Genomic DNA, 23,282 nt, shown 5'->3' with positions numbered 1-23,282 from the left:
TGTTTACGGTGCTGTTTGTCCTCTGTCCAGATAATCTGCCCGGAGATAAGAGTGTTTGCTCTTGCTGCTTGTTCAGTCAGCAAGCAGAATATTTGTTCTAATACTAAAAGCCTGTTTCCAATGTAAAAGTAACATGTCTGTGTTTCTCATTTAAAAATTCTAATGCCGTTTTGATATGTGGTAGGAATTTGAAATGGAAGATGTCATTTGAGATGAAATTAGTTCTGTAGTAGCCACCTGAACAGAAATTCAGCTGCTATAAACTAGTAAAAGTGGCATCTTGCAGTATGTGGCAGTTTGCTTAGGTCTTCTAGTCCAAGAAAGCTTTGGCTTTGCCAGTGTGTGGAAAATGAGGGTACAAAATAAGAGAGAACTTACTGTCATCCTTCAACATGTGTACAAAGATTCTTAAATTATTTACACCACTGTCAGTGGCAGAACAACCATACTTCCTTTGGTTTATAGGATGGACTGTATTCTGAAAAGAGGCTGCTGCATAATTTGGCTTTTCCTCTTTTATGTCCCTATAATGGTGTTTCTTCATGTAGCATTAAATTTGTCCACTGAATATGAATTTGGTAATTGCCTGACTTCCAGCTTCTCCTTCCTTCTGTTCTGTAGTGCTTTTCACCTATCTCTTGAATTTTACAGCACTGACTGCCAGGCATTATTACAAAAAGTACCCATAGATGTGTGGAGGATTTATAAAATTATTTAAATGCAGGTAATCTGGGGTTAGCATAGAACTTGGAAAGAGTTGTTCTAACAAAGACATGTTTTTATCTACTTCTATAATACTAGGAAGGGGGGAATTTTGAGTCTTTTTAGAAATAATGCAACTTTTGCCCTTGGTCTTCTACCATCACTGTCTTGAGGCAATTTTCAGAGCAGACAATTCAGAAATTTTTTAGAAGACCACTTTGCTGGATTTTGAGGTGCCATAATAGATAATGTGTTCACAGACAGAGCAGTAATTTATTAATAATTCTGTTAAGTTCAGGAGTTGAAAGGGAACCAACATGGCTTTATCTGAAAAGAAGGAAATATGTGGTTAAACGTTTCTGGCTATAATCTTAGGTGGTTTCCATTTTCCTGAAAGAGGAGAGGGGGGGGAAAGGAGTTTAAATTCCTTTCTCTAAAATAAATTTAAAAGTACCAGTATGCATTATTGTGTTTTAATGAGAGAAAAGTTCCTGCATAAGCTCGTGGGGTTTCAAGATGAATGATTCCTACGTTTGAATGATTGTGTGGTAATTTCAAAACTCAGAGTATCTTGAGAACAAATTCATGCTTTCAGTAGTGAAAAATGTTTGTTTATCAGAGATTTGAAGACCTCCTGAATCTGGTGGTGTAAGGCTTCCAGGGCTGTGATTCAGGAGCAAGGGCAGACTGCTTCATCTGGAAAGGTCAGGCTGCGTGCCAGAGGTTCCCAGGCTGCTGTGTCAGCAGCTCAGCTGCTGGCCGGCGTGCTCAGGGCAGATTGGAGGGATCAGGAATCACATCAGCTCTGTCAACTTGTTTCCCCTTTGACTTCTGAAGGCTTTCATAGCATTTGCAGCACTGCTTGGGCTTCCAGGTGATGCATGAGGCATCGCTGAGCCCCAGCAGCTGTGTCTGAGCTACCTGCTCTTGCACTGAGGCAGGAAGTTTGTGTGTCAGGCACTGGCAATGACCAAGGCAGCTGAGTGGCCACTAAAATGGGTTTCTGGCACCATAATATTCCTTATCAAAGAAACAAATAAAAACTATTCCTGGACAACTTGGAAAGCTGGGTTTTGATACCTGTGGGAAGGCCTGTGTGACTGTTGATGTCCTAGGCTGCTGTTGTGGGGCCAGAAGGATAGGGGAGGTTGAGTGAGAGGTAAACCCTAAATGAAAGTCAGCCAAGTGCTTGTTTGCTCATGTAAAACATAACCAGCATTGGAGTACAGGCTTTTTTTGTCTTTACAGACCTGTGGTTAGCTTATACTGCCTTTTTATTTCCTCTCTTGAATTATTCTTCATTTTCCTTAGAAGAGAATGACAGTTCTAATAGCCTCTTTTAACTGTCTTTCACTTCTCAACTAATTAAATGCATCTATTAAATGGATGCTGCATCCTTCATTTGTTTCTTGTGAGATGAATGGGTGAAGATCATGCCGAGGGGCTGCAGCGTACTTTGTATGTTTGAAATGTTTAATCTTGAAATGAGGGCTGTGGGAGGTGGTTTCCTGGTAGTCCACATCTTACTCATGGTGGTTCTGACACCTCTGCTCGCAGAGGCTGTTGGCCGGTGGATGTGCCTGGTGTGCTGTCCCCACAATGTGCTGTCCCCACGCAAGGCTGGGCTGTGGTGACTCTCTCAGATGAGCTGTGAGTGCAGGCACAGACAGCCAGGCTGTGCTCTTAGCAGAGAGCCTGCACTAGAAGTGGCTGGTGGGAAGGAGAGATGCTCAAACAAATAACATTTATTGCTCCATTATTGAGCTGCTGCAGGTTGTACTAATTAAAAGGTTTAAAGCTGTGTCACTTCATACCAAATTGTGATAAGTTGTAAAAATCATGTTTGTTTTCTTTGGCAAATAACATTACTTGTTTGTCAGTTCAATTCATGTTATTTGCTCCCTGTTTTCCACCCGTGGGTTGCCTTTCATGTTGTTCAGTGCTTAATTCTGCCAGCACAGCCTTTGCATGAGGGGGGCTTCCCTTCCTCTGTGCCTCCTGGAGCCCTCTCTTTTTTCACTTGAGTGACCTTAGCTGGTAAGTGTGGAACTGAGCAGGCAGGCTCAGTGGGGGCGCTTTGAAATGCGTTATAGTGCTAAACATCAATTACGCTTTGATGAGGATTTGCCAGAGGATTAATTTAGAGCTGTTAGAGAGGCACTGTCTGAAAGTTCCCTACCTAGCTGAGCCCCAGCTGCTCCTGAAGGCTGAAAAAAACTCAGATGGATTTGGAGTGTCTAAGCAGTCTTGTCAATTACCAAATTCATATTCAGTGGACAAAATCTGAAGTAGGTGCAGGTGTGTGTGCAGCTTTGCCTCTCTTGTGATTCAATATGGACAAACTCCTGTCCCATGAGAGGTTTTGACTTGCCAAGTAGGCTGAAATAACTATTGAAGGTTGATTTTTCTAACTTTTGTTTTCTTTTCTGTACAATTCAGGTAATTTTACTGTGACTGTTTTGTTTAAAAGGGATATTATGAGGTATAACATGTCAAACTCATGTAGTTTTGTATTTGCTTCTTTTTAAGTTCCTTTGTGACATCACTTTGAGTACTGTTATCTGGATGTAGGGCCTTAAGATCACACATTATTCTGTGCTGCAGCACAAGGCACAGTGCGCATTAGTGCTGGGTTTTCATCAGCTGGTGTTGCTTCTTTTGAAAAGCCTTTCACAGGAAGACTTCCTTATTTTTAGCACAATGTGTATGTTGTGTATTTTACTGAACTTTGAGTAGTTTGCAAATTTGAGGAGGACTGAAACCAATGCTTGGTCTTTGTTGAAATCACTCATTTATTGGGATAAAATACAGTGTTTCTTGGGAGTAGGAAGGAGAATGCTCATTTAACTATTTAGATGTGCTGTAGGAACCTCCCTGTCTGGCAGCATGCCACTTCCTTTGTGACTCAAAGGTAAGCTGACAAGAAAAACTCCTGGTTTAACTGCAAGCATAAGAATTCTAACTAAATCCTGGTGCATGCCAGTTTATAAAATGAGAACACAACTTAAATTTATTCCATCCAGTACAGTAGGCAAAAGTTAAAGCACTCAGTTGATTAAAATGAGTTCTTGGAAAGGAAGCAGTAGAAGCTGTTAAATGGAGTCTCATGTTACCAGCTGGTTTGGATGTTCTTCTAAGAATACATATAGAAGCTTCCTGCATCAGTATTTTCGTTGTGCAGGCACATGTGTAAGAGCTTGCAAATTCATAGCATGTGTTTTGCTTTTATTCCAGGTGTACTTGAAGGCACCTATGATTCTCAATGGTGTCTGTGTAATCTGGAAAGGCTGGATAGATCTCCAGAGACTGGATGGTATGGGCTGCCTGGAATTTGATGAAGAGAGAGCGCAGGTAAGGCAGTCTGCCCTGGACTACTCACATATTTGTTTGTTCTTCTGGAGGGAAACAGTTTTTGCCTTCACTCTGAGTACAAACTCCAGAGAAAACTTGCAGTATGGAAGTTCAGAAACATGTGGTTGTAGCAAAACACTACTTTAGCTGCATTAGGTCAAAATGTTAGGGCCAGGAATAGTTTGTAATTTAGAACTTTGAGTGATTTTGCACTGTTACTATGCTACAGAGTAATAAAGTATTTTAAAGCTTTGATTCCTCCAAAATGCCAAGAACACTCTTCTATTGTGCCTTGCCTCTCCCTAACTTAAGACACTAATTTGCATATTAATGAGGTGATGTTAATGTGACTATGTTTGGGATTAAATAGAAGCACTTTGTGCCAAAGTCCCAGCCCTGAACGCTTCCTCCATGATGCCTAGAAAGAGAGAATAGTCCTGCCACCCTTTGTGAATCCATGAGAAAAGCCACAGACCAAAGCTTTTACTCTAAATCCACTCTTGTTGTGCATTCACCTCTTTCAAAGCTGTGTCAGTGACTTGGGCAAGCTCAGTTCAGCTGCAGCAGAGTCACTGCTGTGGACTCCATGCATTAGGGGACCTTCAGGCTGTAATGCCTTACACAGCCAGAGAATAGCCCTGAGGAATTAACATAGATCCCAAGTTCTTGATCTGTAGTTAATAAATTTGATAATAATTCTGAACTGAGAGTGGGCTGATGGGAACATGCACTCAGGAGGAGACAGTGTCACCCTTTCCAAAACTAGAGAGTGCCTGAAGAAAGTGAGCACCCTTCCAAAAAGGAGAGGGGTCAGGTGACCAGTAGGTTTAATTTTTCTCCTCTTAATTTCCCAATAAATGCTTTTGTAAGTGCTTGGATTACTTTAGTTTCCCAATGTGTATATGCTGTCTTAACAACACTTAACAATTCCCTTTTGCTGTCTTCAGGAAGTGTTTGTGCACAGAGGTTGTGATTTACTCTTTGTATGTGTGAGGGGATGTGTGCATGCTCTCAGGTGTCAGTGCTCTCCTGAGCTGTGAGTGCAGGGTGCTGAGCTGCAGGTGTTGCACTGTGTGGATCTCCAGAGATGTTTGTACTCAGTTACAGGTGTGTAACTTGTTTTTAGTTTGTGATTCTTGGTGACTGCGAGGTCATCAATGCTCATTCTGTTTCCTACAGCCGTAGTACCTAAGGGTGCCCAGTGTCATACAGACACAGGAGTAGCTGCACCCTTATATGTGTTAGTATTGTAAGCATTTGGGCAATCTTTTACATTCTTCAGTTTCCTTTTTCCTGTATCTGTCACTGCTTCCTTGTTTAAAACTGTTGTAATATTGCTAATGGCAGTTGACTGAACTGCTGACTTTGATCCCAAAATAACCCTGATGTCAGAAGGGGCTCAAGTGCCTCATGTGGTATTGCCTGTGTACCCACTATCCTTTGTAAGAGGTCCAGCTGCCCTTCACACCCCCCTCATTTTTTGGAAGCTTGTCTTAAGCAAATATACTGCTCTTGTATTTTCCTGTCTCTTACCACTTCATACTAATGCTGGGGTCAAATAAAATTTTTCTTTGCTGTCGTACTTTGGAAAACATACTACCCTTCACTGGGCCAAAAAATACTTTAGGAAGGGAATCCACATGTGTTAACATAGAAATATTTTAATTTTACCTGTTAAGCTGCTGGTTTTTCCACTTAATCCAGAGCCTATCCATGTCTTGCTACTAAGTGGTCTTGTTTTTTGTTACTGAAAGCTCTGGTTCTACTGCTTGCTCAGACTTTGATGGACCAACACACACAAAGCTGTACATACATGCTTGAGTATCTTCCCTCTTGGGGCTGAAATGTCCCTGGATTTGGTATTTGAGTGTCTTTAAGAGACTGTTTCTGTCTTCAGTATTTTTGCACCTCTTCTGTCCTCATGCATCTTGCTGTCTCACCAAGTCCTTTCCTACTGGGCTGCTGTGAGGATTTGTGTGTAAGTGTGGGTATGTGTAAGCTTCTCTTTTTTAATATTTTTTAAAATTTTATTTTCTAGACTGGGAGGTTTGGTTTTATTCTGTTGTCATGTTGATTGCTCATTCTGTTGCTCATGTTTTGCTTATTCTTACTTTTCTTTGTAAATTTATACCAGGAACATTTTAAGAGAATAAAACTAAGATGTCTGTTATTTGGTGTCATACAGCTGAATTTGCTTGGCTATTATTACTAGAATTGAGAGACACTTAAAAAAAATCTTTGTTAAATTCTTGTTGTATAAAGTAGTGTTGTTGGTTGATTTGTTATAACGTACCACCAAGAATAGAGCAGAGTTTTGTTTTACTAAAAAAGTTCTAATGCTTTTATCCCTTTCTCAGACATGAGCAAACCAGTGCTTCAGCTGTCAGCACATCTTCATTCTGGATGTCAACATACTGATTTTTTCCCATGCATTTCTAATTTAGTTTCTTTTGGTTATGACCATTTCTTTAAAATATTCCATCCAAGGCTGTATGTCATAACCACTCTAAATGACGGTAAAATGCGAAAACCTTCAATAAAAAAAATCTTCAATTTAAATCTGATTTAAAATAGAAGGCAATAAAGCCATATATCTCTTTTGTAAGCTAAAACTAAGGTAGCTTTTCTGGAGTCATCTGGGACACGAGCTTATCTGTTCTCTCTAACCTTCTGCATTATTAAGAACAAATTTATTTTCCACTCTCTAACCCTGGTTTCTATGCCTTGTATGAACACTAAAATGGCTGTAAAGGGCGAAATTCTAATCTTAAAAAGATCTATGGTGTTAAAGTATGATCTTGTTGGCAGCTTTAAACATTGCCCATGCCTCCCCAGAAAGCAGAGCCGGGGCCTGGCAGCTGTTTGTGTTTCCCTGCCTTGGGCCACCAGGGAGCCCCTGCACAGAGCAGCTCCAGGGCCACAATTGTGCCCACGGCAAAAAAGGCAATTTAACATTTTCTCAGGCTGGGGATGCTTTATCTTAAATTGAAAAATTTATGCACTTAGTCCCCAGGTATATTAAAACTTAGTTTTGCTCTCTACATGTTTATGTCCTCTAACAGTCAAGGTCAGCTTTTTAAAAAAATTATCAACTTTGAAATAACATTTGCATGTATGTGGGAGTTGTCAGCAGAGTTAGCAGTAATTACAGGTGAAGAGCTGGAAGGAGGAGGAACCAATTCAGTTTATCCCTTCCTGGTTTGTGGGGCCTCTTCAGATGGGACTCTTCCATTCTGATGGGGAACAGTAAATGTGTTAAAAGGTGTCTTTAAGAAAAATAATTTCCAACCCAATTAATAATGGCTCCACATATTACTAACACTTTATTTAAAACATTTTCTAAAATAAAATACAGTTTGGAGGAGTTTTTTTGAGTGTTAGTTTGTTAAATGCAAACATTTATGTATGCATTTAACAAACTGTGTTTGTTCCTGTGCATAAGCCATTATTGAAAATAAGCAAAAGAGCTGTTGAAGCCCTGCAAGTTTCTCCTCCATTGTATGGGAATGTGTGCAGGTTGGTGGAGGACTAATTTCTGCTTTGCACTTTCCTGTGTATCTAAATTTAAATAATATAAATGACACACAAGTATTAAGAATGTTCATACTGATGTACTTGCAGCAGCTTTTGGTAAAATGAAGGATTTATTTGGTTTTTAACTTTGGTAATACTTATTTTTAAATGCAAGATAATTAAATTACCACTGTTTGCGTAGTGGACTCTGTCTAGCTACACCTGTGAACACTGTCTTCAAAATGGCTTTTATAAGGAGAATAAAATGTATTGCCTTTTACACAGAACTTCTGAGAATTCCTAGGCTTAAAATAAACCCAGCAGCATTTAAGCTACTTTGGAACAGGAGCTCTCCTTTGAAAATGTATTTTAGTAGTAGCTGCATTCCAGCTTTGGTTATGTCTACTGCTGTAGTGAAGGTGAGTAATATTTTATTAACCTGTATTGACATTTGCTGGAACCTGCCTGTGTTCTAGCAGGTCCTGCAGGACATACTGGACTTTGCTGCCAAGGGGTAATTAATATTCAAAAAAAAAGTGATTTGGTGGAAATGAGAGTCACCTTTTGTGTCACTCTGTGTCATCTGCTTTGGTAGCAGGAGGATGCATTGGCACAACAAGCCTTTGAAGAGGCTCGACGAAGAACTCGTGAATTCGAGGATAGAGACAGGTCTCATCGGGAGGAAATGGAGGTGAGGGTTTCACAGCTGCTGTCAGTAACTGGTTAGTACTTTCCCAAAACTTTAGATTGTTTCCATTTTTGTCTGTTTGTACAATGTTGTGTATTGTGCTTGTTCGGTGATGTTATATAAAAATTTGCAAAATGCATTGTTTGTTACTCTTGTAAAATGGGTTTCAAGTTGTTTAAAGTTTTGATAAGAATTCTCTGACCATGTACTTTTTTCCTTTCTGTAGATGGTCTTTGCTGTGGGTACTTAAGCTGTAAAGACATTTATTCAAAGAGTTGCCATTTCTCTCTGAAATGATACTGAGAGAGCAATCTCTTGCCTCGTGCATTTCTCATGAACACAGAAAAGGCTCTGGGAGCTGCAGGGGCAGAATTTTGGAGCTTGTTATCCCATGTTTTGGGAAAAATTACCAGCCAATTTAATCAGATGCCACAGTCTGCTTTCTTGTACAGGCTAGTTTTATTGTCTTCTCACCTTTTTCTTACTGGTGGGAAGTCTTATTCCTTTTTTTCACAGTTTTAGTTTCCCTGTCTTGTTCTTTGCTTCTTCAGGGCCCCACAGTCTTGAATCTTATTCTTTCTTGATGAAAGCAGAAATTACTGGGATTGAGAAAAGAAGAGCCAGGAAAGGGAATGGAAACCAGCTGCTCTGAGATGCCAGAAAGGCAAGAGCTGTAAGAGGACAAGTAATAATACATAAGGGGAGTTGGCAAGTTAAGGCAGGCTGCAGGTCAGGAGAGAATAGGGAGAACACAGGCTTTGAATTTCTTTCCCTTACTAATGCTCTTTCTTAATTCTTGCTTCATCAGTAGAGCCTGATTTAACTCTAATCAAATATGATCAATCTGCTGGTTCTATGGTTTTTAGAAAATTTGATTATTGTTATTGCTAAGCTGCTTTTCTTTTGGCATTCTTTTGGATAATTGGGATGATCAGACAGGTTCTCTTCCCTTCCAGCTACAACTGGAAGACACTGAGCATGAGAATGAGAGGGAACAGATAGGCACAGAGGATAATATCTCTCTTTGAAGTGGCTGGTGTGTGTCTCCTTGCAAACACTGCTGCAGCCAGGTCAGATGGCAGCTGTAACAAAGGTGAAATCCTTGCCTTGGAGGCCCTGCTACTGCTGGATTCTGGGAGCAGCTGCTGGATTGCCTGAATAATTCTGTCCCAGCATAGCTACAACCTGCTTGTAAGTTCAGAAGGAAGGTAGAATTAGCTTTAAGCTGTTCATGAAGACCTGTGCCAGCCTGCTTTACTGTTAACAACACAGTAGGAACTTTAGGTCCAATCTTATGTCTTTTACCTCAATGTACTTAAAACTTTTCTTGATATATTCTTCTTGCACTGTGCCCTTCATCCCCATTCCTCTTATTACGCAGAAGCCATGTGCATGCTGAAAGTTAAAAAAGAATGAGGCTTTCTGAAATAACTTCTGGAGTTCTGAGACAGTTTTCCTCCAAGTGTAGAAAACACTTGCAGCTAGGCTGTGCAAAAACACTAATTCAATTAACAGTGAGATGGTAATATTGAGCATCTGGGGCTTCATGACAGACATCAAAACACATGACACTGAGACACAAAAAGCAACATTCTTGGCTGTCTGCAGGAGCTGGATGCAATAACTTCTGAAAACACTCTTGCTTTTAATAAGACAGAAGGCAGTTGCTATCAAGTGATGTCCTTATTAGCTGTTGGTACCCATTTTCTCTTGAAACAACAACAGTTGTTGTCCCAGCTCTAAAGCACTGGTATAGATCACCTACAGAAAGGAAGAAAAGAAAAAATTACTGACTTAAAATAAGTTTAAGTAGAATGAAAAGTATTATCAAATGTTGTTTCAAATTTGTGATGTCAAATGTAAGTCTTTAATAATTGTAATACGTTGTTTTGCATACTTTCCTGTTTATTTTACTGTGCCTCTCTGATATGTCTAACCAACAGATTTTTTTTCTCCAGTACTTGTAGGTCTATAATTGGTTTTTATATTTCAGTTTTCATTCCTGTGTTTGGAGTAAGATGTCCTGAACTTATATCTGCAAATGTTCACAGACAAGCTTTTTTACTCTTGATCTTAGGACTGTATAAAAATCAGGCTCTTTTGGGACGAGATGGTAGAGAGCAGAAATAGACTTACAATGCATTCCTAAAGAGCAATCAGATTTCCAAATCATTCATTGTTACCCTTCTTTTCAATCTAAGGCAGCATTTGGGCAGAATCAAATGAACTTTAATCAGTAAGCATTTGGTGTTCATGATCCTTGTACCCAGTTCTCAATAGAAAGTGATGCATAAAAGTGCGTTCCTGTGTTTGTTGTATTTGTGGCCTGTATTGAATTTTCTGATGCTGGCGTGCTCAGTCAGCTTGGAAATGCAGTTTGTCAGTGGCACCCTTCTGATGATTGCATTGCTGACAGCTGCAGAAACCTTAATCCAGACTGCCTTATGTTCTATTTCTGTAATTTCAGTGGGGCCAGCAGTACCTTTGGTTTCACTACAGAGATGGTACTTGAAGGCTTTTATATGGGAAAGGCCAGTTCTATGTGTGCTGAGTGAATTTTTATGTATATTATGCTACACACAAATGAAGATACTTTCCTTATGATCATTTTAATATGATTTCTATACAGCTTTCATCCTTAAGAAAGTTTTAGATTTTTCTTTTCTGCCATGCTTGGCATGGACAGTAAAACTCAGAATTGGCAGATGTGGAACAGGATCTCATCAGTGTTAATGATGGTTTTAAGAATTGCAACACTGTAGAAAATCAGGATATTTCTGACAGTAGAATTACTGTTGAAATGCCTTTAATAGAGACCAGATTCTGCTTCAGTGGGGGAGGGAAGGGGAATCCTGCAATATTCCACCCACTCCTACCCAAAACAGAGGCGCCAGCTCTTTGGAAATATTTATCCATCCAAAGCCTGGCAGCATATGAAAATGATCAGATTAAATTATTTATTTATACAGCTTTCTGGGTAGAAAAGATTCCCTATTCTAAGTCTTTCTGTAGACTTAACATAGTCTGTAGACTTAAAACTCCCCACATAGGAGTGATCAGTGATAACTCATTGAAAACAATGTTAAAGTTCTTGTGTGTGACAGTTGGATTTTAGAAGGGTGACACTTTGCAAGGGGAAAGAATTGCAAGTGCAGTAGCAATTTAGAAATTATCACTTAGCTAGCTTTCATTTTTAAGTACCCTAAAAAAACTCCCAACCAATTAAAACAAATTCTTTCCCCTAAAAAAGCAAAAACTCCTTCAGGGTGTTGTGAGGTTTGTTTGCCATCTTTTCATCATATAGAATCTCTTCTATTCTAGTTTAGCACACCAGATCTTTATTTTAATGAACATATTTTTTGCATCTGAGGGCATCTGAGGTTGGTTGTACTTGAATTTTCAAAGGTGATCATGTTTTTGTGCAATTACAGCACTCTGATGTAAATAGGGTGGGAGTGGATTTAGGAATTTTCATTGAAGTTTTTAAGCACCTCTGAGTTGAACTGCCTTCTGTTGCATTTTTAACATAGTTTGTTTTGAATACAAGATGCTTTTGAGTTTTTATATCAACTTGTATAGCTCAGTTACATCAAATACTGCAAATCCAGCCCCACTCTCCAGGATTCTTCTGTTTCAAAGATGCTTTTGAAGTCACTGAGTGTTCTTAGTGCCTTCAAAATTAATAAGGTATCCCAATGACTTTTACTTCTACAAAAATGTTGGAATGCTGAGACAGAGAATGTTTAATAATACACATCAAGAAAGACTTTATCCCCACTTAAAGATTGTTTAAAAAATGAGGTGTATGAACTTGAAGTATTTGTACGCTCCCCTTTGCCAAACTAGAAGAGCGAGGAGACTGAAGGGATGTTGGTGAGGCAGATGTTTAATTTTCATGTCTTTATCTCCTTGTGTCGTGGTTGAGAGTCAGTCTGAGTGTCTCTGCTGTGGTTTCAGTATGAATGACCAGAGTTAGTGTCAGGACAAGAAGTGTTCTGCAGAAATTACTGTGAAGTTGCTGTCTAGACGTGAATTTCCAGGAAGAGCTTTTTGCTTGTTTTTCAGTCTTCTAGCATAGTGGCGTGATGCAAAAATATGTTACACTGTCCAGAATGGGGAGATTTAAACATCCCCAAGTTGGTGAAATTAGAATTTATTGGAAGCAATGGCCCATGTTCAGTGTGGAACAGCCACAAGCAGGTGCCTCCTGACAGCTCTTTGCTGGAGCAGGTGGCACAAAGGGATGGATTTTCAAGGGGTAGGTGAAGAGACGAGACCCTCTGGTGTGTTGCTGTGTGCAGGTGGGGGTATTTTGTACAAACTGTAATTTCAGATTTGCAGGGATCTGTGTGAGTACAGTTTGTCCAGCTGTGCTCTCCAGAGCTTGGCTGAGGATGTCCCCATGGCTTTCCTTGGGGATGGGTTGGATCTGTTCTCAGTCTTCCAATGTAATTTCTTCAACCAGTATTTTTGAAATGTCATATTTTTCTATTTTGTGTTCCTTTCCTATGTTGCTGCCATGCTCTTTATTTTAGCAACACTGAGTAAAGAGACAGAGTGGTTTGCTCTCCCTAAAACAGTCTAGTCTAGCAATCTGTCTGTTTGTGGTCTTGTGCTAAATATAAATTACATTAATGGCTAAGCAGAGCCATTTTGGGAAACTGCATGAAATTCCCATTTTAAAAACCTTCATTTTGCTGAAAAAAAACCCCTGTTTTGGAACTTGTTTTTCTTCCAGAAGCAATCCCTCTCAATACAAAGCACCAAAAACACCCACCAACCCCACCCTTTAAAGAGTGCTGGAGTAAAAATTTACCTAAATTTTAAATACTGTGGCCTGCCCTAGGTTTTTACATATTATTCTTGTTTGTTGGGAATTACCAGTTGAAATGGGCAAGATACATTTCATTTAATTTTGCTGAAGTTGGGAACTCTTAAAAAACAAACAGGATTTTGTTACAGACATGTAAACAGTTTAGAGTTGAAAGAAAATAAAGTAGTAGGACTGACTTTCATGTTCTTACCAAGGTTCTAGACACTGAAATTATTCTCCTTTTCTTAATTTTTTCTGAGATGAAACTGCTGGTGTAAATGAATGCTCTAACTAATTATATTTTTCTCAAATACAACTGGCTTCAGAAGAAAGTGTATAGTATTACAATAAGTATGTGGGGACTTTTTTGTTTTTAATTTTGGCTCAGGGTTTTTTACTGAAAATTTTCTCATCAGATTTTAAAGGGGGTTTTTCCTTATTAATCTGGAATTAATTTAATTAGTGTTTATTGTATGTACTCTCCAAACTGATGATGATAGAAAAATAGTATAACATTTAACCCAGGTTTTTGGATATGAAAGAAACCCAAACCGTTGATTTTTCATATGCAGTGGGCAGTGTAGACTTGGTATGTGCTTGTACACAAGCATAAATAATTTGTTTAGATGCAGGGTGGGAACAACACAACTTGGAAAGAGGTGTTTGGGTGGGAGTGTGTTGCCTGAAAAGGTTCTGCAGTGCCAGTGCAGGACAAGAAGGCCAGTTAAGTTATGACTGGTTTGCTTCACAAGAACTTAAATAGCTGGTCCTTGTGCAAAAGTGCTATAGAATGCATAGATCAGAAAAACAATTTGTGCTGTACAGAATCAATGCTGACTGTGGGACAGAGGAGATCAATCTTGCAAATCAGGGAATTCTGTAATATAAGCGTCTTCTTTCAGTCAATGAAGGTTAGAAAGGGGCTGAGCAACAGAGGAATACTGTCTGGAGGCAATCAATATTAATTATAAATTTATAACCTTTAGACCAGCTTTCAAACAGTGCTTTCTAAAAGAGAGCACTTTAAGCTTTTTTCCCTTGGAAAAGAAGTTTTAATATGAAAGTAAAAATTTCCGTCCCTACTCAGAACTCTTCAGAGCTCCTATTCCTGCTGTGCTCTTTCCTTCCTTGGCTTGCAGTGACCTTGGTCCAGTTTGGGGCAGCAGAATCATTACCTTCATAATAGTTTTTAAACAAAGATGCAACCATTGCAAAGATTTCAGGTGAGGGGGTGCAGGGGGGTCAGGAAGCAGCTGTGCTGCTTGGCCTGGTCATGCTCTGCAGGTAACACACTTCATGTGTGTTTTCAGTCTGTTCCTAGGAAATAGATAGTGGTTTGAAATGAAGTCTTGATGGAGGTAAGTGCTGAATAACTCTTATCAATGGCCTTTGTCAGGAAAATTTTTTTATTTTGACTTTCAGTGAGCTTGAAAGACAATCAGAATAGAAGTAGGAATAAAAAAGAGCATTGGGTATAGAATTCATGGCATTAATAGTTCTACAGTTACTTCAGTCCAACATCCAGATCTCTTGCCAAGTTTGAGGGCCTGTTTTCCATTATTTGCATAATTTAAGTGGTGCTTGACATTATAATTAAGATCAAGGCTACTCCTTCCCAGGTTCAATGAAAAGGAGAGCTGATAGCAAAATGAATGTTATGGGCAGCCAACAAAGCAACTGCAGAGACTGGATCCAGGCCATGAAGTCTGAAGCTGATAGCTGTGCCTGCTAGGAATGTGGTAAAGATCATATCCCCTCTGGCTGCCAGTGGCTCAGGGATGCAGTGTGTAGTGGTGCTGCTGTGGCTCAAGTTCTGAGAAATGCAGATTGAGAGTCTGTGCAGGGCCCCCAGAGACTAGGGAGCACATGGGCTGCTTCATCAAGCTGTGAGCAGAGGAGTTCTGTGATGTATAAGTTGACATTCTCACTGTGCTGTAGGGCCCCAGCTTTGCTGAGTTTCTCCTGCCCTCTGTCCAGTGAAGGTTACTGGGGGCAGGGCCAGCATTGTGAGCCAGGCTCACATCTCTGTGGGAGAGATTATTAACCAGCAACTCAAAGTTTTCAGTTCATTGCTGTGGGCCTGCCTCAGACACCAGGACTAATGTGAAGGTGTGCTTGGGTGTAACTGGTCATTTTTCTGAGTATTGCTCTCTTTATTTCAGGGCTGGGTTTTGGGTTTTTTTTTCATTTGGGTGGTTTTTATCCTGTGGTTGTATACTTTTCTAAAAAGTATCTGCAAAGTATTCTCAGTTTTGGTTGGTTGGGGGTTTTTTTTATCCCTTTTCAGGAGGCTGGCAGTCCTAAGAGAATCCAAATGTTCACTGTTTAGTTTTTCATAGCATAGCCTGATTTTTCACTTATTTAGTAAATTATAGATGGCAGATGCCAAGGCACATAATGCATTTACTCTGTCTGTTTCAACAGGACAGAGCTGCCAGAATCCAATTAAAGAATTGCACTGGAGTTGTCCATGGAGAGACTTTATTTTGGCTATTCTTTTTGTGACAGCCCTTCATCAAATTAGCTTCCTCTTCTTCACCAGTGTCCCAAGTTGTATATGCAGTGGATATGGTTGTATTTGTCATTTCACTGTGTGGCATTCAGAGGTCCCAGTTTTCCCTGCTGCTGTTTAAGTGATTCATAGAAAGGGAGGGACCATCTTCTCTGTCCATCCTTACTAAATTTGCTTCCAACTTTCTCAGTTCTGCTTTCTCAGAGCTATCATGTAACCCACACAGTGGGACTGCATTATCTTTTCCTGATGAGCTCATGTGGTAAGAGGAATTGGTTTCCTTAGGTATGTTTGAGGCCTCAGAACATGCACAGGAAGGGGCTGGTTAGAGATGCTTTCCTAAAGTCAGTTTAAGGAGTTTTGTTAGTACAGATGGAAGCACAATAGGCTGCAGCATTGAGTGGCTGGAGGAGGAAGATGTGTTCTGACTGTCTTGGCTGCTGGAGGAACTGCTTATGTGCCACCTTCCTTATTGCCCATCTGTTTTTCCATTGTGCCCCAGTAACAGATGTAAAGCCTCCAATGTGGTTCTTGTTCAGAAAAGTAAATGATAAAACTTACTGATTTAATGATTCCGAGCTATCTAGTTTATTGAGAAGAAAAGCAATATGATACAGATATGATACTGCATCTTACTCTTGTTAAGACTTTCAGTCTATTCCCCTTAGCCTGTGTTTAGGCTTGAGAAAAGCTCAGACATCAGAGGTTAAAGAGAGCAGAGGTGTAAGAAGTACTGTAGGACACGCTTTTTATGTTTGTTTACTCTCAAAAATGCTTTTGTAGTAACTCTGCTCTTTTTTGTCAGTCACTACCCCCATGGTACCAGCATTATGAGTTCAGCATGAATCAGTCTAGAGTAGCATTTGAGAGGAGGCTTTGAAATGGTTTTTTGCCAGGTACGTCCCTGCAATTCTTTCAGTTGGTCATCACACCCTCTCCAGGGTTAGAGGTTTTCAATGGCTTGTGGCCAGATACAATTCCTTCTGTGCAGCACAAGATTTGCATGGCTTCATGTTCTGAAAGCTGAGTGCTAAGTATTTTTCAGTGTTGAAACTCCTGATGTGTCCATCAGGTTAACTCTTCTGTTCCTGGATATTTACAAGAGAATTGGCAATGTTGGTTAAAATACATTCTTTTTTAGGATAATTACAACTCTGGTGGGATCTGTGTATTAATTACCAGTTTCTCACAAGCAAATATTTGTTATCCTTTCTCTAAATAACAGATGAAGAACATGTGAAGTAATGCTCCTTCAAACTTAAAATCAACGTTTGACTGAAAAAATGAAATACACAGAGAAAAGATGAATAACTGCTGTTTTCTCATGGCTCATTAAGCATGACTCATAGCAGTGTATTCCATTTCCCAATGGCAAAGATAGATGCATCTTTCTTAATTGAAGCAAGTCTCCTTAATCCTTGAGAAGCTGAGCCCATTATTCACTGAGAGTAATACTGCTGCTTTTGTGTGGCAGCAAAAGGTATGCATTTCAAAAATTACAGCAAAAATTGCAATTTAGAGGATTGATTAGCTTTGCTGGGGAGTATAGGACCCCCCCAGTGGTGAGAAGTCTGGAGATTGCTGGTTTACATCTATAAAAGGGAAGTTTAGCTTCCTGTAACAGACTGAGAAGTAGCAGATACTACCCCACTTGTGTAGGGCACTCGTGTGATAGTCACACCACTCCTACAAGGGAGTGTTAAGGACCTCGTGGCATTTCTTATGGAAGTTTTATTTTGCCAATTGTCAGTGACCAAAAATAGCACCCAGTGCTTCTTGCTGCACAATGTGCTTCCTGTCTTTGTACAAAGTGATTTTTCTAGTCTTTACCAAGCATCTTTTAATTTTTGTATTTTTCTTTCAGCATGTGAAGCCCAGTTGTAGTTGCTGTGTTGTGCCCTGGCAGAATGGCTGTGACTGCTAGAACAAGCCTGCTTCACACATTTGTCTTTTTGCTCAGTAGTAGCACAAGGAAAGGAGGCTGCCTGAGTCAGAGCTGTCATTCCAACATGTTGCAGTTGCTTGTGTAAATTCCCACTTACTGAATTGCAAAATTGCACCTTTATCCACATACACTGTTGTAAGATATTGTAATGACTGGTTTTGGTATATTTGAGGGTCATTTGTCATGCCTTTTGCATATCACTTGAAAGGGCAAATCTGGCAGTTGTTCACTAGTGGCTTCTGCAAACTCTACAAGTAGCAATGAGGTCACGAATCATGCAAATTCCTTCATATGCTTTGAAAGAAAGGACCACTTTAAGCAAAGCATAAATGCAACCATATGCTCATATCTTGGAGCCTTCACTGAAATTTGACAATAAAATTGCTGTGCATATGATTTGTTTTCTGAAGAAGAAACACTGTTGTTTTTAGAGCAGTATCACAGCAGCAATTAACTTGCTGGTCTTTTCTAGTTAAGTATAAAAATGTTTATTGAGTGCAAAATTGGTAGAAGTAAGATTTTGGTAATTGTTAAAGACAGAGCATGTCTTTGTTTCCTTTTAGAAGAAAGAGGCAGCAGTAAAACCAGAAGAAATCTTGTTACAGTCTGTTCAATAGAAGGATATGCAAAGTAGAACTGTTGCTGTTTTGTTAATCTTGGTACAACTCTTAAATTAGCCTGGAAGTATCTATTGAGACTTGATGAACAACCATTTCACATGAAGAAAATATTTACAGCACAGTTGACTTTTCTGTTGAAGGAAAAAGGAAGTGTGGGGTTTCCTTCAGTGGTTTTAATAGTCAAAGCTGAATGATTTGGCTTTTGGAAATAATGTAAAAAGCTTAATTAAATGCCATCTTCTAACACTGTGTATCTCTACAAAGAGGACAGTGTGCAGAAGTTGTTTCAAGTGCCTCAAGGAATACACCCTTAAGCACTTACAGTCATCAGTGCTGTGTGGTGATTAGAGCAGTTTGCTTTAATGTGATTCCTCAGAAAGATTACTGAGAAATCTGTGGGTTTGTGCACCAGCACTGGTGTTGGTTCTCACCTTCAGATTTCTTCTGCAAGCAGGAGAAGCAGATTGTTCCTTCAGAGTACAACTAGTGCAGATAGAGCAAAAAGATTGGCTCACTCTTAATTACCTAAAGTACAGCCAACACTGAATACATAAATGTAGTAGGTAGCAATTGTGATATTTAAGTTAGTGGAGGTGTTTCCAAAGCAATAGTGGCAGTGTGGCCACTAAGAAGAGTGCAGGAGAGGATTGTCTGCTCTGGAAACTTGCTGATTACTAAAGGGATTTATTGAATGAACTCCATGTGCATCAGAAAGGGACCATTGCACATGAAAGGGAAATGTAGTTTAAATTGTCTTTTAAATAGGAGAAGGAAGCAGCAGTTCTCTGTCTGGGTGCAGCTAACCTAGTGCACTGGGAGCATACAATTAGGCAGACAAGAAGAATGGTAGATAAGGGGGGAAGAAGTGAACAAAGAAAGGTCTGAGTTGGGAAAGGTGGTGTCAGCAGTGCATGCCAGAGGGTCTGGGGAGAGCAGGCTGTGCTTGCTCACCCTTTGGAATGGGAGTGCAGCAGCAGCCCCTGGTGAGCTGGGGCAGCTGCTGGGCAGTGGGGAGGCCTCCTCTCTGTCAGTAACTTGGGCTCAGGAGAGCCCAGGGAGCCCCCAAAGCAGCACCTGTGCCCCTGTTAGTCACAGCTCTGTGGGATGGTGCCAACACGGTCACTGCTTGAAGGGTATTGCAGTGGCACAATGCCTATGTTAAGGCTGTTCCCCAACCTTTCAGGAACATAGGAAAAGTCTTTCAGAACAGGAAAGTTGTCACTGGTTTGCATTTTTTAAAGCCCTGAATATGGCAGGTTATTGCAGCTGATGGAATAAAGCCTGACTAGTGACACCTTCCACCAGCTGGGAATGTGGCCTGGGACTGTTTGGGACATGTGGCACTTACAGGCCACGGTGCCAGCTATTCACTCTATAAACTTAAATAAAAGTGCTGCTACTAAAATGTCTTAAGAACCAGCTAGCATGTATTAGATGTTCTCAGAGTAAAAGTATGGTTTTAAAATTTGAAGGAAATAAATGTTTTAAAGTATTTATGTGCAGCATTTGTGTGTGCTGTACCAGTGTACAGGTGGAGAAAATAGATAGCAGTGTCTTTTACTGTGACTGAACGTTCTTAATTACCTCTTTAAAATGTCATTAACTCAAACTGTTTAACACAATAATTTATTTAAAGGAGAACTTACATTACTTTTGTTTTAATACAGGGGTACAGTCATGTGTCAGTTTTCTCAGTTTGTTAACTTTGCAGGTGCACTGAAGAAGAAAGCAGTAAAACATGAGGTGTTAAAATGTGTGTCCATCTATGGAATAAATTGTGCTCATGTGTTACTATAAGTCTCTTGATTCTAGAGGATGCTGAAGTAAATGTTTCCCTCGTAAAATTATCTGGAAATGATGTGATGTATTCTGTCTCATATTGTAGCCTTTCTCCCCAAAGCTGACAGGAAAGGTTAACAGAAGGGAATTTCACAGGAAAGAAAATTATTTTTGGAAGAAGAGACACAAAATTGTTCCCTAACTATTGTGGGAGTCTCTTGCTGATTGCTGAAGCAATGTTTGAAGCCTGGCAGTGTGAGTGTGCACGTGTGTGAGCACGAGCACACAGTCCCTGTTGGGGAGGCACAGCAGGCTCTGAGCCCCCCAGGAACAGGGGCTGCCAGACCCACTGCCCTCCTGAGAGCCTGGGGGGCAAACTGAACTGGGGGGAAAGAATTATTTTGATGTTAAAAAGTATTGCTTTGCTCACTGCTGGAATTGTAAAATTTCTTTACGATTAACATTGCTATCTCTACATAAATATTGAACTTTCCCGATCATCATTTAGTGTTCTGCTGCTTTCCATATCTTAATGCTGGCATTAAGATCACAGCCCTTACTCTCTGCTGGTTAGTGCAGACTTTTTAAAGTGCATTTTAAGTTATTGATGCAATTTGATATTTTTCATAATTTCTATTTAAACTGAAGTTGCATCATCTTTCTTGAGCTCATCTCCTGTAAGAGTTGCCTTAAGCTACAGGATTGCTTTTGCTACTTTTTGTGTTGTTCGTTTAACTTGTATTGTTTATGGTCTTATTTGTGTTAATATACTGAGTAAGAGAGCTGATAATTTCCTGGTTGCTGATGCTCAGAGTGTGTTTGTCCATGCAGGCAAGAAGACAGCAAGACCCTAGTCCTGGCTCCAACCTGGGCAGCGGCGATGATCTCAAACTGCGTTAACCAGCGGCGTCCCCGGCTCTGCACACGTGCATTGCTTCTACTTGGCAAAGGATTGAATAAAAGACCAGAAACTGTGAGAACTGGGTATATTATGGTCTGTTTCCTGACCTGCGGCAGTCAGAGTCACCAGAACTGCCATGGTTTGCACTATGTTTATGTTACAATACCTGCATTTCCCATTTTAAGCATGTAGCCAGTGGCAATTTGAAATTTTGTTTTTCTATGCAAACTTATTTTTGTTGGCACTATTTTAGTGAAATGGAAACTTATGCAGCTATAAAACCATTTTTCTCAACTGTAATAAAAATTGTCACTTAAAAATAGGTCAAGATATTACAGATTTAGAACAACTTTTGGTTTTGTTTTTGGGTTTTTTTTGTTTGGGTTTTTTTTTTTTTTTGTAAACTGCTGGAAGCCAATGCATTCCAAGCTTAATTTTTTGATATGGGCTTTTGGAACTTTGATTGTCCTTATTGTGTTCCTGCTTTATTTTAGATAATGCATTCTTACCTTTCTTTCAGTTTTCTTTTTTCTAAATTTGCAAGACCTTATTAAAACTGCTGACATTATTTTGCATTATTTCCAAGCTAAACCCAGTGAATCAGAGCTGTTGGAATCAGTTTTCAAACTTTGTGGGTTTGTAAACATTACAGTTGCAGTATTCGTTTAACTGCTAACAATTCATTGGTTCCACTTTTAAAATTATAAAAATCTTAAAATGTATATTCTCTTGCATTAATGCATTCTACCCCATTATCTGTCTCAGATTTTATTCTGTTCCAAGTGAGTTTGGGTGGCTGTTATACCCTGTATATAGTGCTTTACTGAAACTCAGAGGAAGTCGCAGGCTGGCTTCTGTTTTATTCAGGGATTTTTTTAACTAGTTCTTCAAAGGGATACTGCAACTCCACAATCAGATTCAACAGCGTTTAAACTGGGAACAAAAGTGATCAGCTGCCAAGGTGATATATATGAAATCATGTTTAAGATAACTGCTTTAAGTATATTTTATATCTTAGGCTTTTTGTAAAGTTGTGCTGAATGGTGAAAAGCTGAGATGAGCTTGTGTGCAGGAGCCTCATACTGCACATAGGCCCCTTCTATTAAATCTTATGCAAATTAAGACTGTTGCAGTATATATTGCATTTTCTAACAGGGTAAGATTTGGGATGAATTAATGTATGAATTAATCTTGTTTCATTTGGGGTGATGGTGAATGGACTTACTCCAAAGATTTCATTGCATCCAATATTTGAAGAAAATTTATTAGAAATGTGATGTCATTTGGCTTTGTTAAAATGTGGTGCTTCCTGTACAGCCTGGTTGATTAAAATGTCACTTAAATACCTTTTTAAAATAAGGGATCTGAATCCAGTATTTTAAGAATTATTTTAAAGATAGAAACTCAATATGGTTAGAAGAGTTAAATCTTAATTAAATTCTATTATTAAGACAATTATACATTCCTCATTAATGGCAAAACAATTGATGCAAAAGAGGTCTTGCAAAAATGTAAGATGTCAATGTGAAGGAGAATCTTTGTATGTTAATAATATGAATATTTAACATTCACTTAAAAATGTCATTAACTGTAAACTGTGAGAATGTCATCAAATAGAAATATTTTGATACTTCAATTTAAATGTGATTCACCTGAAAGATAATCTTTTTCACTCTGTGGCCACATTCTTCTTGCTCTTCTTCCCCCAAAGAAATAATTTTTCTAAAGTGTTTCTGCAAAGAGTTATTTAAGGGACACACGCATGCATCTGCACGCATCCCTCGCCTTGGATCTTCTCTGCCATCTGTGTATTTTTGATGGAATAGTCTGAAGATTTATTTTAAAGGGTTTTCCTAACGTTTCAGACAGTGGTTTTAAACCATAAGTACACAGAAAATGACGCTATCAGATATTAACGTTGCTATCTCTGTGTAAATACTGAACTTTCCCTATCATCATTTAGCATTCTGCTGCTTTCCATATCTTAATGCTGGCATTAAGATCACAGCCCTTACCCTCTGCTGGTTAGTGCAGACTTTTTAAAGTGCATTTTAAGTTATTGATGCAATTTGATATTTTTCATAATTTCTATTTAAACTGAAGTTGCATCATCTTTCTTGAGCTCATCTCCTGTAAGAGTTGCCTTAAGCTACAGGATTGCTTTTGCTACTTTTTGTGTTGTATGTTTAACTTTCATAATAAACTTCTGTGTAGTGAAAACAAGGTGCTCTAAGTTTGTTTGACTCCCTGGTAGTCCCTGCTGACATATTTTGTTTAGGTGGAAGGCTGCCTTGATGTCTGTGGCTAAAGCAGTGGTGACATCCAGTGGTCACTTATTTAACTGACCCCTCTGCTCTGTTCAGCTGCTGTCTGGGAGCAGCCTTTAATAGAAGGGTCTGCACTGGAAAAAATGTGGATTTTGCTGCCCTAAAACTCTTGTTTCTTAAAACTGATATGC

At 39.4% G+C, this 23,282-nt stretch overlaps 1 protein-coding gene across 3 annotated transcripts in view; it reads left to right on the top strand.

Annotated features, from left to right (window-relative positions):
* The window catches only part of CBFB (core-binding factor subunit beta), a 37,802-nt gene extending 14,755 nt beyond the window's left edge, over positions 1-23,047 (top strand). Inside the window, exons 4-6 of one of the 3 annotated variants that reach the window (XM_059481525.1) lie at positions 3,937-4,053; positions 8,162-8,257; positions 20,755-23,047. In XM_059481525.1, coding sequence (XP_059337508.1) covers positions 3,937-4,053; positions 8,162-8,257; positions 20,755-20,823 — 282 coding nt within the window. In that variant the 3' untranslated portion in view covers positions 20,824-23,047. Of the gene's footprint in view, positions 1-3,936; positions 4,054-8,161; positions 8,289-9,210; positions 9,293-20,754 lie in introns of those variants that run through there. The other 2 variants (XM_059481526.1, XM_059481524.1) reach the window with 2 other exon arrangements.
* Positions 23,048-23,282: the final 235 nt, after the last annotated feature.

The sequence above is a fragment of the Ammospiza nelsoni genome, chromosome 13 (genome assembly GCF_027579445.1).
Source record: "Ammospiza nelsoni isolate bAmmNel1 chromosome 13, bAmmNel1.pri, whole genome shotgun sequence".
Classification (NCBI taxonomy): domain Eukaryota; kingdom Metazoa; phylum Chordata; class Aves; order Passeriformes; family Passerellidae; genus Ammospiza; species Ammospiza nelsoni.
The sequence above is the reverse complement of the archived record's forward strand: the minus strand, read 5'-3'. Positions and strand labels throughout refer to the sequence as shown.